Consider the following 14,257-nt stretch of genomic DNA (forward strand, 5'->3'; position numbering starts at 1 on the left):
TGGTTTGAGAAGCACAACTACAGAGTCAAACGAAGAGTTGGATCTGAGAATCTCAACTCCAATGATCGAGATCTCATGTTTCACTAAGAACTCTGTTGCACATCCTACAGCTTGTACGTCTGTGATGCGAAACAGGCACATCTCCCTATTACCTCCCATTCTTACGTGTCCTTAGGAGAAATACTGTAACTATCTGTGACCGTGTTTTCACTGTGACCACACAGAGGCAGGGCTAATAAAATGACTTCACTGGTCAAGTAGACAGAAGTATCCTCAATCGAAGATATCCATTAGAGGACCCAGAAGTGATTTCCTAAACAACATTTACATTTCTCTCTTCTAATTTTACATTTGCCAAGCAACTTTCTGTTCTATGATTTAGTCTTGAGTGGGTACAGATGCTACGAGAAAGTACTCCCAATGTAAGTTAAAAGAATTGCTATCATTTACTAAGCACTTGCTCAGTACTAAGCAGTTTCAGCATTGTACATGTACAAATTCATTCACTCCTCACAACCATGAGAGAGGTCCTATTACCTGCCTTTGATAGCTGAGAAAACTGGCTCAGAGTAAAGTAACTTGCCTAAACAGGGACACACAACCAGGAAGCAGTGTGGCCAGGATTCAAACCCCGGCCTCCTGACTCCTGAGTATACACCTTTATCATCATTTTCTTACTTACATATCAGGAACATTTTACTGTAAATTGAAGAACTTGTCATTCTAGTTTATAAATTAGTCTCAGAAGTTTGGAAAATGTTACACACAGCATAGGCTGAGCTGAGAAAAGCAAGTCCTGAAACCTGTAAAGCCAAGGCCTGTATCAGATACTGGCTTAAGAACTCTGCGAAGTGCTGCTGGTCCAATGAGTCCCCTGTTTTTAAAAAATATTTCCTAGTTGCAACATGGGGCTTTTCATTAAGATACTAATTTGCAAGTGGCTCAGGATATTCCTAGACCAGGAAGGCAATTCAAAAGCTGTCAGTTTTTATAGGGGCCCCAAATTAATTAGGAGACAAAGTCCCTCAAAAGTCAAACCTCTTTTTTAATTTTTGAGAGAAAGAGAGAGAGAGAGGGGGGGGGGGGGGAGGGGCGGGAGAGAGGGAGACACAGAGTCTCAGGCAGGGTCCAGGCTCTGAGCTGTCAGCTGAGAGCCCAATGCAGGCCTTGAACCCACGAACCACAAGATCATGACCTGAGCCGAAGTCGGACTCAACCGACTGAGCCATCCAGGCACCTTTTCTTTTTTTTTTTTTTAAGGTCAAACCTGGCTCTTTTATTCTATCACTATAGTATATTTTTACAAGCTTAAAACGAGACCAATTTTCGTGACTAAGCAGCTTGCCATTAGGAATAATCATTTCTGAAGTCTCTGGCAAAATAAAAGAAGAGCATTTAGTGTATGTAAGTAGACTAATCAGAAAAATATGAGACAGGAAAAGAAGGGGTTTTCTGTCTCTGACTCTTTGGGTTTTTTTTAAGATTTTATTTTAAAATAATCTCTACACCCAACATGGGCTCATACTCACAACCCCGAGATCAGGAGTTGCATGCTGTCCACTGATGGAGCCACTCAGGTGCCCTGGTCTCTGACTCTTTGAAGGAGAGGGGACAGAACTGTTACAAAGAATCTTTGAGAATATAATACAAAGAGACAGCTGGAGATAAATATCAATATGGATTTTAATGCAAGAAAGTTAACTTAATCACGAGTAAGAAGACTTGCTCTCCAAATGGAGCTGGCAATTTATAAGTGAACAGAAGCTTCACTCATAACTACGTAAATAATGATAAGTATTTGTGCTTTTTTGGGCGGGGTTCTGGCTCTAATTTGAGCCATGCCTACAAAGCAAGTTATGAAGGTAATATGATAAAAGTAAACTAAGTGTTATCACACTTTTTTCAAGCTCTCAGCACAAATCTAACCTCATCTAACACAAATTTGACTCAGATGGATCTACAGATAGGTGAAGAAAACATCCACTTATAATCCTAAAAATACATTATTACCAATATCAAACGAGGGAAAACATGAAGATATAGGCATATACCCAGTTACCTGTATGTAAAAGTTCTTAGAATTCTCAACTTTTGTAGAAAATACAATTTTTCATGTGTATAGAGAACGCTGCAGAACTTCTAACCAAATTCAACATTTTTAGCATTTAATTTCAGCCCGTAGTGAACAGTTACCTCAAAACTTCTTTCTTTTATTAATAGTTCTGTTCTGCAATGCACAATTATCACATTAGAAGTTATAGAGAAAGTACAATTACACACTCTTAAAGCCTTTTTAATGAGATTTCAAACTTCTTTAAGAAGTCTATGCAATTTGGGGCACGTGGGTGGCTCAGTCAGTTAACCCTCTGACTCTTGATTTCAGCTCAGGTCATGGTCTCACAGTTCACGGGTTCGAGCCCCATGATGGGCTCTGTGCCGGCAGCACGGAGCCTGCTTGGGATTCTCTGTCTCCCTCTCTCTCTGCCCCTCCCCCACCCTCTCTTTCATAAATAATTTTTTTTTTAAAGCGTTCTCTTAAAAAAAAATAGCCTGTGCAATTCACTTTGGAGAAGATTCGAAAGCAAGAGATTTGATTTCCTCTTATATTGCTGAAATCCTTACCAATCCACTAATCTATACATTCCTCCAATACAGAAAAATAACAAGAATTTACACAACAAACTTGGTCAACTGCACCCTGAGTACCTGAGTTTCATTTATGTTTTATCTAGTTCCACTTATTCTTATTTTTCTCTTGTTTACTAATTTTTATGTTGGCAGAAGACCAGCATTTGATTCCTGAAAAGAGCATATTCACTAAAGAGCTTCTCAATTATATTCATTACTTGCCCAAATACTCTTTAAATATCCTTTCCTCTGTATAGCTAAATCTCCAGATGCTTAAAAAAATACTTATTTAAGAGAACACAAGCGGGGAGCCTGACATGGGGCAATCTCATGAACCATGAGATCATGACCTGAGTCGAAGTCAAGAGTTGGACGCTTACCCGAGACTGAGCCACCCAGGTGCCCAGCCAAATCTCCTTTAAAATCACTTCTTTTCTTGCCTTTTGTGCTACACTAAGTAACTTTCAGTGTTAAGTTTGTGTGTGTGTTTTTAATACTTCCTTATCTTTAATGTGACAAAGTAATATAGTAGAGGCAAAGGCTGGCCTGAGTGTGAACCTGCATTCCACTGAAATGGTGCTAGGATCATAGAAAATCACAAAAGGCCATGGACGGGGAAAAGGGAGGTCTGGCAGGACTGTGAACATGGGAAAGAAAGTGAGGCTCAGGGATGAGGACACTCTGAGACTATCATCGTAAGAGAAGGCTAAGTGGCAAAACGTCTCCAAATAACTAAGTTTGAAACTATTTTCTTTCAGAATTTTCTGCTACAATTTTCGAAAGTTCTTAACTTACACATACTAAAATTTCAAGTAGCCTAAAATATTCTAATAGAAAATATAAGAACAGTTACAGTTTTCAAGGTCTAATCTTTTTAGCAGTGAACTTTTACACTCACTACAGAAATGAAACAAGAATGTAACCCACCAGACACAAATGGTTAGTTTTCACAGTAATTCCATAATTTCAAAGGAAACATTAAAAACGAATACTCTCCTCAATATAATCAGAAACACCACCAAAAAGCCCTTAATTTTTGAAGCAGAATTTGTTTCCAGCATTATTTTCTTTTTGGTCACGGTCTATCTATGGTCTATCCTTTGTAACGTCATTGCTATCATCTTTCAAAAAAATGTCCATCTACAAATTAATTAACTTTCTTGAGACAAATCCCTGGTATACTATTCTTCTGATTCCCGTGAAAGACTCACTTTTAAGATACAATTGCAGCTGCCCCACACTGCCAGTTACTGTGTCATACACACGCCTTAAAATTCTGTAATCAGCAACCACCAGGTGCCGTATCGCATTCAGCACACCACAGTCAGTCAATACAGACATCCCCAAACACACCAAGGCTGGTTTTGTCAAATGTTTTATTGAGTGTAGACATCTGGAGTACTGTAAAACATGCATTATCTGTAGATTCAAAAAGGAGCAAGCCACATTGTCCTCACTGTCAAATGTGTCAGGCTTGGCATCCATGATGGAGATTAATGAAGTATCATGAGAGTAATATGGTTCCTGAAAAGCCTCTACAATTTGGACTAGGGTCTTAATCACGTGAAAAGCAAAGCTGTTCACATTTAGTGAACTTGCATTTCATTGGAGGTACACAGTATTTTAATTTTAAAACAAAAATAATTCTGTTTTTAGAAGATTCCCATCCCCCAACAGTATCTGTCCCTCAGTTTTCAGAAATTTTAATTTAAAAAAATCATATCCCTTTTTGGAAGTTGTACATTTATCTGAACAATAACTAAAATTTATTTCTTCTTCGGTTGCTGAGGTGTATTAAATTTGAAGAAGATAATATCTCCATCTTCGACAATGTAATTTCTGCCTTGTTGTCTGTACTTTCCAGCAGCCTGTAAAGAGGAGATAGAGAGGAAATGGGTTATTTTAAAACTAAATACATGAGGTAAATGGTAGCAGCAGATGCAAAAAGTATTCTACTTCTTGGGTCATATTAAACACAACAAGAAATACAGGAAAACATGTAAGTTCAAAACTAGACTAGGAGAAGCAAAGTCTTCCTGATTTGGGCAGAACTAGATTTTCCATATGTACATAATCATAATGTATTCTCTACTAAATTGTTGGTACATAAATGTAATTATACCAATATCATTAAGTTTCATTACATGCTGTTTATGGTACATTTCTGATGTGTCTGCAAACATCCGGCAAGTCACTGTAACAAAACAGATCAAACCAGGCAGGAAGACTAGACAACTAGTTCGAAGCTACTTTATTTGCTTAAGGAAAATATTTGGTGATACTGGTGATGCCAAAGAGTCTGCTACAAGAGAGACTATTACCAATTTTAATGTACAGATTTTAAATTATTTCCTTGAATTTTTTTTATTTAGTCTTGACAACGACCAGAGTAGTGTGTACTAAAATTCATCACAAAGAAGTTTACTGACTAACGGCCCTAGTTACAAGCAGACTCTAACAGGTTGGAACTGCAAAGACAGATATTTCTCCCACTTGTAAATTAGTCGGCAAAGCAACTGATTCCACCTGCTGGCATGCAGATCCCCAAGTGCAATCCGCCAGTAATTCTAATACAAACAAGCAGCAGTTCCAGGGACCCAGGTTCACCCCAGGCGCAGCACACACACTCCACCCTAAGCACAACAGGCTCTTCAGCATCTACACTTAACACTGCACACAACTGACACAGTCCCACAGGACCCCACCATCGACCACTCAACAATGAGAACTCAAGGATCTTTTGGGAAAAATTCTCCAAAGTATTTTCTCTCTGCTAGAATTTACTGAGAACATGAAACCTTTGCCCAACAAGATTAGTACTTCTCTTTGAGGATGTTGATAAGAATGTTCAAAGTCAAGTACAATTATACTAATCAGACACAACACTAACAAAGATCATATATCTGAGGTTAAAATCAACAAACCAGATCACAGAACCCTAGTAAGCATATTTTCAAATGTCTAGACTACTTATTAAAAATCACCTACTAACAATGTGCTATTAAAATGGAACCATTTTTTTAAAAAACCAAGATACCCTAACATCTAAAAAGATACAGATAGATATACACATAAACACACACATACCCACATTCACATGATTTCTGTAAAGACATGTGATATATTGAAGGCCATATGCTACTTATTTTGAGAATCTAAAGCCCCCTGTTATAAAACAGTATAGACAATTTAAATCAAATACGTATTGACATGACATATTAATGTAAGTTTATATACTTTGTTAACACTCAACTTTACTACTAATTAAAGGTGACAGTGTTCCTTTAAATTCTCTAGAGACCATTTAATCCATTTCCACTGCTATCAGAAACACTGGTTGAAAAAAAAAATCAATACCCATTTGTGAATCTTGAGTATGTATTAAACAAGACACGTCTAACCAGTTCATTTGCACTTGAAAGCAGCCATCTGTAGAAGCCAGCTTTGCCTAAGCAGATATGATTGCTAATAATGTGATATCCCTGTAGACTACAAAGCCCACACAGAGCTATTCAGTATATAGTTCACAGCACTGGCATTAAATTAGTTATGCTGCACTGGTGTTAGAAATACATATATATATATATATATATATATATACATACACACATACACACATACACATGTACACAATCTTGCTCTCAAACGTAAAACCTACTTGATAATATACAAGTAAATATTTGTTGAAAAGAGAGCATAATGCAATTCATAAATGCTTTACTTGGAGTTCAAATTCTGAAATATTAGTTTTGGTGATGAAAAACCACATAAAATACTTAATGGTATTCTAAGCTGAAAAGCCAGAGGTCATTCTTTTCTAATTTATAATATAAAAGCTTCCAGTAAGTGTTAAGCATTTCTACAAGCAAGAAATATTATTGTATTATATATGATAAAGTTTCTCTGTATAGTGCAAGGAAGCATTCCCAACTTATGTATCTTTCAAGTTTATTACAACATAGACACTGATTAAGGATTGGTAAAACATGTTTATAGAATATAAAAAAGAAGCATCGGTTCTTGAATTCTAGTACTAGAAAGACATCCTTAATCATCTTTACTTCATGAAAAAATACACATGCCAACATGATGTAGCATGTTGAAAAATAATCTGAGATTTTTCAAGTCTGATTAGCATTCCTGACAAAGTTCAATCTCAGTATTTGTGTACCTATCAATACAAATGACACCATTAAAAAGTTAGTGACTTTGTTTAGTTATAAAATGTAACTTCTTTCACTCCACTTAAAAATCAAAATGGGGCTCTCACTCTACACTGAACCAATTATACCAAGATTTTTCCCTCTTCTTCCTGGGGTTCCAACAGTTCTATTAAAGTCCTGCTGTCCAGTATGATCTTTCCAATGATTACCAATGAGAATAAACTAAACTTGAAACAAACTTTTTTTGCATTCCTTTCAAATTACCAAACAGTAAACACAAGAGAGACCTTTTAAACTTCTTAATATTTTCTATGGTATTCTTCAAATACCGAATTAAATGAAAGATAAAGAAGCCTTCCTACAATGTCAGTTTAATCACTTGACCTATTTATCAATTACAGATGACACAGTATTAGATTTTGCTAAGTAAAACCTAATAAAGCCAAACTAAGCTTGCAGAATTTACGTTAAAAAAAAATCATTTATTATTCATGTATAAGCACTGCTTCGTTGTTAGTGGTTGCAAATCAAATTATACTTATTAGCTAAAATAAAGCATGATTTTGGACCTGCCCTCTAGTGTTGAGAAAGCAAATCAAATTCCCAAAGATCTTAAAAAAAAAAAAAAAAAAAGTACAACTATGAAGTTTTAGCAAGAACAGATTTTGATTAACTACATTTCTGTCCCTTTCCTTGAATTGATCATGAGCATATATATACTACTTTTACTTTAGATATTCAAATGTAAAAAGTATAATTTTCCTTTGGCCATTAGTGAACAAATTCTTTGAAATTATTTATAATTACTTAAAATTATTTTTATTTTCAGTTTTAGAAAAATGCCACAAATACATACTGATAATTCACACATTTTAAAAATTATCTAAAAGCATGTAAACAGCAACAGCTCTTCAATCAGCTGACAGGAATACTAAACCCTGACACACATTTTAAAAGACAGCTATCATTCATTTTAATGAGTATTTTTATATTAGTAAAGATTATAAAATATGAAACCAGAAGATAATTCCTTACCTTGACTGCATTTTCAGAACCTTCTTCTTTAAAATCTTCGTATTTCATTACTTCAGCCATAATGAATCCTTTTTCAAAATCTGTGTGAATCTTTCCTGCAGCCTGAGGAGCCTTCGTCCCTTTCTTTGAGAAGAAAGACCAGAGAAAACTAATTGCATTTAAGATGATTGATTGTAAGCGTAGAGTTTCTTTTCTCTGATCTGCAGTTGGGTTCAACTTAAACTTAGTTTAATATCACAGTTAAGATGTCAGATATACAATTAGTCCAATGCGAACACTGGGCACTGTCTGTGCAGCAGATTTTAGCACAGACAGATCAGTAGATATTAAAGAAGCATGGCTTTGTTTTTCCTGACAGTCATCCAGTTTTATTGATTTAGATGCAGTGGTCTAGTTTGGGTGTAGGTTTCATTTCGATTTTCTATTCTTCACAGTGGAAAAAAAAATAAGGATTTTAAAGTAACTTTCAAGCTGAATTATCAAAGGTTTAAAAAAGATAAAAAGCCTTAAAATTTCAGCTCATCTAAAGAACATATAAAAATCAATATACAAAGGGACATTTTAAAGACATTTCCAACAAATCATAAAAATCTATGTTCAGCAAATAATTTTGAAATTCTCATAAAATTTCAGTAATAAAATTTCCAAACATTTAACATAATACAGGCTGCCTCTAACCATCAGGAAGGAAAATTCAAGTTGATATGGGAAGAAAAATGTCTTATAATTACTCCATATGTTAAATTACAAGGACATACATTCCAGACACACACAACCATGGAAAGAAATTTGAGAAATAATGGTGACCTAAAGGCTGCTTAATAAAGCATGTTAAAGTGATAAGGAGTCTGACACTATAAAGCACAGTTTTTACAATAAAAGATGTATTGGGTTAATATGGCTACTCACTGATGCTTACCTGACTAAATATCTTAGCACATTAAATCATGGATACTTACAATCAGTCTTAAGATAAACCAGCTTTCACATTTTCAAGCCCAGAACATGTTATCTTTCCTGCTGCATATACTTAAGTTTGGAAGTTTAAAGGCTTTAAAATATATAGTGAAAATAAACCGTGGCAATTTGTTTACCAAGTTGGATTTGCTTTGACATTATTTTCTTAGTCTATATAAAAGGACCTTGGTTAGAAGTCAATCAAACATTTCTTTACAAAGAGGAGAAGGAATAAAAAGTGAATCTCATTCACACAACACATTTAACGTTACATTGAACTGCCTCCGTGATTCTACCCATATTAAATCAAAATAAATCTAATGATAAATTATGATAGTCAGTGAAAACAGAAATCAAAATAGCATTAAAATTTATCATGGAGCATATACTAAAAAAAGCATAATGGAAGAATCCATAAGACAAGGAGTATTTCTAAAAGTTCTGACATTATTTTTATATCCTGTAATGCTATTTGGGACTACATATATTTCAAAATATTTTTAAGTAGTAACTACCATATTACAATATATTTACATTTAAAAGCAAGCCATTACAGTTCACAGTTTCTATTGTCCTCTGGGAATAAATTAGTCATTCTTTCTGGTCGTAATCAGTATACATCAATATTTAAAATACATATCACATTTTTAAAGAAGAAAGACTGAATATATAACATTGCAAAAATAAATACCACTTCTATGAATTCAAATAAAAAAGCATGAATTATTACACATTGAGTTTAGCTCTTTGAGCCCAACTGTGTATCTATGAAGAGCATAATGATGTCATATTGCTTTTATTGCTGAAAATGTAATCCGAGCAAAGCAAAGGAGGAAAGAACCACCCGCAACCCAAACAAACTTAGCGAATACAAAATGAAAAGCAACATCAATTTCACTGCAGACAAACCCAGTCACACAGATTAAGCAAGCACAATACTGGTGCGTCTTATCTCTGACCACAGGAGGAGGGTAGACAGATTCTACAGGATGAAGAAATTCAGACTATGTAATAGGCAGAATCAATTGTTACCTGCCTCAATCAATGCCGCTCCACTTTCACTGTTCAGCAGCTCACAAATAATTAAAGTTATCCTGGACAAAAACCTCATCTGTAATGACTAGCTAACCGCCACCATGACAAACTTCAAAGTCAGTGATATCAATCTGAATTCAATAGTGTGGAACTGGATATAGCTGATGAATAAGTATGAATCTTACCCTGATGGTCCATGCACGTACTTCATCTGGGCCTGCAGTGAAAAAGTATTCTAGTTGGAGTGCTGCAAACCCAGCCTTAATGATCTTTGGCAAAGCGCTGAAATAAAATGAAACAAATTCACTCAACATATAAGTTGATTGTGCCAGAGATCAGTATAGAGCTAAAATTATTCATTTCAAGCAGAAATGTTAAAGATATTAGTAAATGACCATTCATCTTTCATAATACACTTGAAGAGGACTGAAAGCATGTAACTGTTTCTAGAAACCCCTTCTAAAATAGGTTTTAATTATATTAGTCTGAATGTATCATTTCGAACTGTTTACTATAAAAAAAAAGAAAAATTTGATCTACCCATCCTAAAACTATTTTCCTCCAATATTAATTATTTCCAGGACATGGGTCATGAAAGCAAAATTATTTGACTGAAATCCAACGTTTAAACAATATATTAGTGTTACTCAGAAAAAATTAAGGCAACTGATTCACCCTTTCCCCTCCCCCACTGAACATGACGAAAGAGTTTTGGCGATCATTCCTTCTCAAAAATATACATAACTAATACCTATGTTATAATTAAAACACTGTACAGAGATGACAGATGACAGTTAAAAACTTAATTTAAAATAAATCTTTTCACTCTGTCTCATGGTAAAGAAAGGAGAAGATTCCCTCTTTATAATGGTAATTACTCTGTCATTTATTATTCTATCAGCGCAAGCAATTAAATTACTGCAAGGAAATAGTTGATAATAAAGTGTAGGGAAAATGAATGCTAATTAACCTTTGTGTCATGTTCGCTTCCAGATACTTCTGTCTCTCCTCAGCACTCAATTCTTGCAACTTGAGTTCCAAGGCCCCACTAAAAGGAATGACCAAGGCACCTGGGTCATACTTGTCCACCCACTCTTTAATTTTTATCAACCTGTAGACAAAAAAGGGCACAACATTATCTTGTAGTGCATGCATGACTGTACCACATTCATTATTATCAAGTAGCACATACATATTCATAAGAATTGCACGGTTTTATGATGCCATCTTTTTGTGTATAGCTTTCCAAGGTCAAGGCATTAACAGGCAGCAATTGCTTCAGGTATATGCCATGAGATTTTACTGTAATCTAGTTTTACTTTAGCACATTTTCAATACAAACTATTATACAAATATTATAAAACTTTTTAAACTTACACTAAATTTTTTCAGCATTAACACCTGTGCCCTTGAAAACCTCAATTTTATGATTTATATTATTTTCCTTACTTTACAAAGTAAAATGTTAAGAAGCAAAAACGTCAAGTTCTGTTTATATAGGAACCATAACCTAAAAAGTGCCAGCTAATTGTGAAGTTTTTGTCAAATAAATAATTGGTTCCACCCAGATATTTATATGCCTAGTTCAGTTCCCTCTGGGACTAACAAAAGCTTACAGTTACACCTGGTTGTGAGGGAGATTTCTGCTAATCAAGACAAACATATCCAGAAACACAGATTTACAAACCTAGTTGATTATATATACACACCATTCTTAACGAATCTCACTTTTGTAGGACCACAAATAAGGGAACTGCAGAGGAAATACATTCCTTTAATCACAAAGGGTTTAGAAAGCCAAATCAGTTAGGGAATAGATACCAAGTGTTTGCTGAAAGGATGTTATTGAATGATTTCTTTTTCTTCCAAATCATGGAGTATTCTGGCAAAGCAGTAGTTAGAAAATGAAGAAGTATAGTGAATATATTAACTAGGTTCTGATTCTAGCTTTTAATTCCTGGGCAGGTTACTGAAACTTTCTTTCTTTCTTTTTAATAATGTTTATTTTTGAGAGAGAGACAGAGACACACACACACAGAGAGAGAGAGAGAGAGAGAGAGAGAGCAGGGATGGGGCAGAGAGAGAGAGAGAGAGAGAGAGAGAGAGAGAGGGAGAATCTGAAGCAGGCTCCAGGCTCTGAGCTGTCAGCCACCCAGGTGCCCCAAGATTACTGAAACTTTCTAAGCCTCAGTTTCCTCATCTATAAAAATGGAGATAATTATAGTACACATTATATTGTAATGAACCTAGAAAAGTAATGCCTGGCCTCCAATAAATGGTATTACTATTATTATAACTGTTAATAATAACAGTAGTTACTATTATTTTCATTCTCAGATTATCATAGATTATATGCCTATGACTCTGGAACAGGGTTTAGTATAGAAGTGAATATAGATGTCATAGAAACTTATGTTAAAAATGTTAATGCATACAAGTCTTACATAACCCTACTAGTCTCCCAAATTTAGACCAAGGTTTTAATAGCTATTATGGCAAAAAAAAAATTGTGGCAGGTATCCTTTAAATAATCAATGTAAATGCCACCTTAGAAACACAAGAACTGGACCACAAATTCATCAAAACTCACCTATCAAAGAAAATGACAGGGGATCAGAGTTATTATAAAATTAAGACTATAGCCTACTGAGTAGGATTTAGGATGGGATAAAGGAGTGAAGTATTCACACAACAGTTTGTACATGTTTACATACAGCAGTTTGTACATGTTTGTTATATAAGGCTAACCTATAATTTACTTATTTAATATGTTATCAGTGGTTTCTGATCTTAATTTTTTTTTTCCTTTGGTCACATCCTAAAAGAATGGAACAATCCCTAAGATTATTTTGGAATAAAGTATGTGTCCTTTAAAATAAGAAATCCAAACCAGATATTTTATTATCCAAAATTATGAAGGACAGGTTAAAGAAAAAAGGGAAAATCTGTTTTTATTTTTATTATTATTTTTAAAGATTTTACTTTTAAGTAATCTCTACACCCAATGGGGGGCTCGAACTCACAAGCCCGAGACCAAGAATTGCACACTCATACTCCACAGACTGAGCCAGACAGGTGCCCCCAAAAAGGGAAAATTTAAATTGATATACTTCTGCCTATAAGAACATTATAAGATTCTAAGTGACTTCACAGACTTATACTATTCAAACAAACGATATGGTTTAATAACATACGTTTATTATACAAGTCAGAATCAAGTGTGTGTGTGTGTGTGTGTGTGTGTGTGTGTGTGTGTATTCATTGAAAATGAAATAAAACAAGCCCAGGTAAGAGGATAATATAAAAATATAATACACATTTTGTTTCATAAATATGGTCAACATAACTAATAAAACCAGAACTGTTATGAAACAACAAGATAAGAAATAATTACTTAGGCTAAAACATCAATTCAGAATAACAATAGTTCTACCCTGTCATTTTAACAGCCTTTCCTGCAGAATCCTCAGAGGGATTATTTGCATTCCTCAGGTGTTCTATTGTACAATTCAGATGAATAAAGACTTACAAATCATTCCTCTACCGCCAATGTGAGACTTTGATCTGGTGAATACACCATTGTACCTTAACTATAATTGGCAAAAAACCTGACAGTGTAGAGCATCACAAGCTTAATAACAAAGGAGAATATCTCAAAGTGTTGACAGATGATCTTCATAATGCAGAAGCAGAGCTGGTACATTTTAGCAATAAATGAGCACTGAGGTCTAAAGGTCTCTAAAGTGACTGACATCAGACCTGCTATAGCCTCACTAAAAGAAAAAGGTACCGGAGCACTCTCCGTAAAGTGAGTTAGGCTCTTTGCCTGCAAGCTTCACTTTTGTGACTTTCACTGTCATAGAAAACACAGGGAAGATGAAAAGTGAGTTAGGTTCTTTGGCTGTCTGCTTTACTTTTGTTACTTTTACTATCAAACAAAAGTGAGAAATGTCCCAAAGTGATTTTTAATTACATATTTGAAGTAAGCCTTCGGTAATGAAAACATAGTCCTCAATTTTAAGATTATAGACTGAAATACATATAATATATCTATTAGGTCTTATGGTTACAAAAGTGTGATAATGAGGCCAAGATCACAAGTTTGAACCCCATTGGGACCAGTTACCTTTTGCAGAAAAATGTCTATTCTATTGCTACAAACCATACCCCAAACTATAGTTAGTCATCTAAAAAATGTGTGCTACTAGCACAAGAGGGATATGAAAAATCAAAGTTGAGCTCAGTACCACCACCAGAAAAACAGTTTCAAGTACATTCTGTCAAAGTGACTGAATAATAATCTCCATATACAACGTTAACAAATGTCTAAAGAACACTATCCAATTGTTAGAGACCAAAATAATGAAAATGATGATGAAACTGTCACAGAATATCAAATTATATAAGGAGAGACAAAACAGTAAAGACACTACACTCCC

At 34.7% G+C, this 14,257-nt stretch overlaps 1 protein-coding gene across 2 annotated transcripts in view; it reads right to left on the reverse strand.

The window, feature by feature from the left end:
• Window positions 1-3,987: 3,987 nt before the first annotated feature.
• The window catches only part of OLA1 (Obg like ATPase 1), a 171,196-nt gene continuing 160,926 nt past the window's right edge, over window positions 3,988-14,257 (reverse strand). For both annotated transcript variants that reach the window (XM_042949169.1, XM_042949168.1), the window contains 4 exons: window positions 10,789-10,929; window positions 10,004-10,100; window positions 7,827-7,949; window positions 3,988-4,496 (listed from right to left, as the gene is read on the reverse strand). In XM_042949169.1, the coding sequence (XP_042805103.1) occupies window positions 4,395-4,496; window positions 7,827-7,949; window positions 10,004-10,100; window positions 10,789-10,929 (463 nt within the window). In that variant the 3' untranslated portion in view covers window positions 3,988-4,394. The remainder of the gene's footprint in view (window positions 4,497-7,826; window positions 7,950-10,003; window positions 10,101-10,788; window positions 10,930-14,257) is intronic.

The sequence above is a fragment of the Panthera leo genome, chromosome C1, assembly GCF_018350215.1.
Source record: "Panthera leo isolate Ple1 chromosome C1, P.leo_Ple1_pat1.1, whole genome shotgun sequence".
NCBI lineage: Eukaryota > Metazoa > Chordata > Mammalia > Carnivora > Felidae > Panthera > Panthera leo.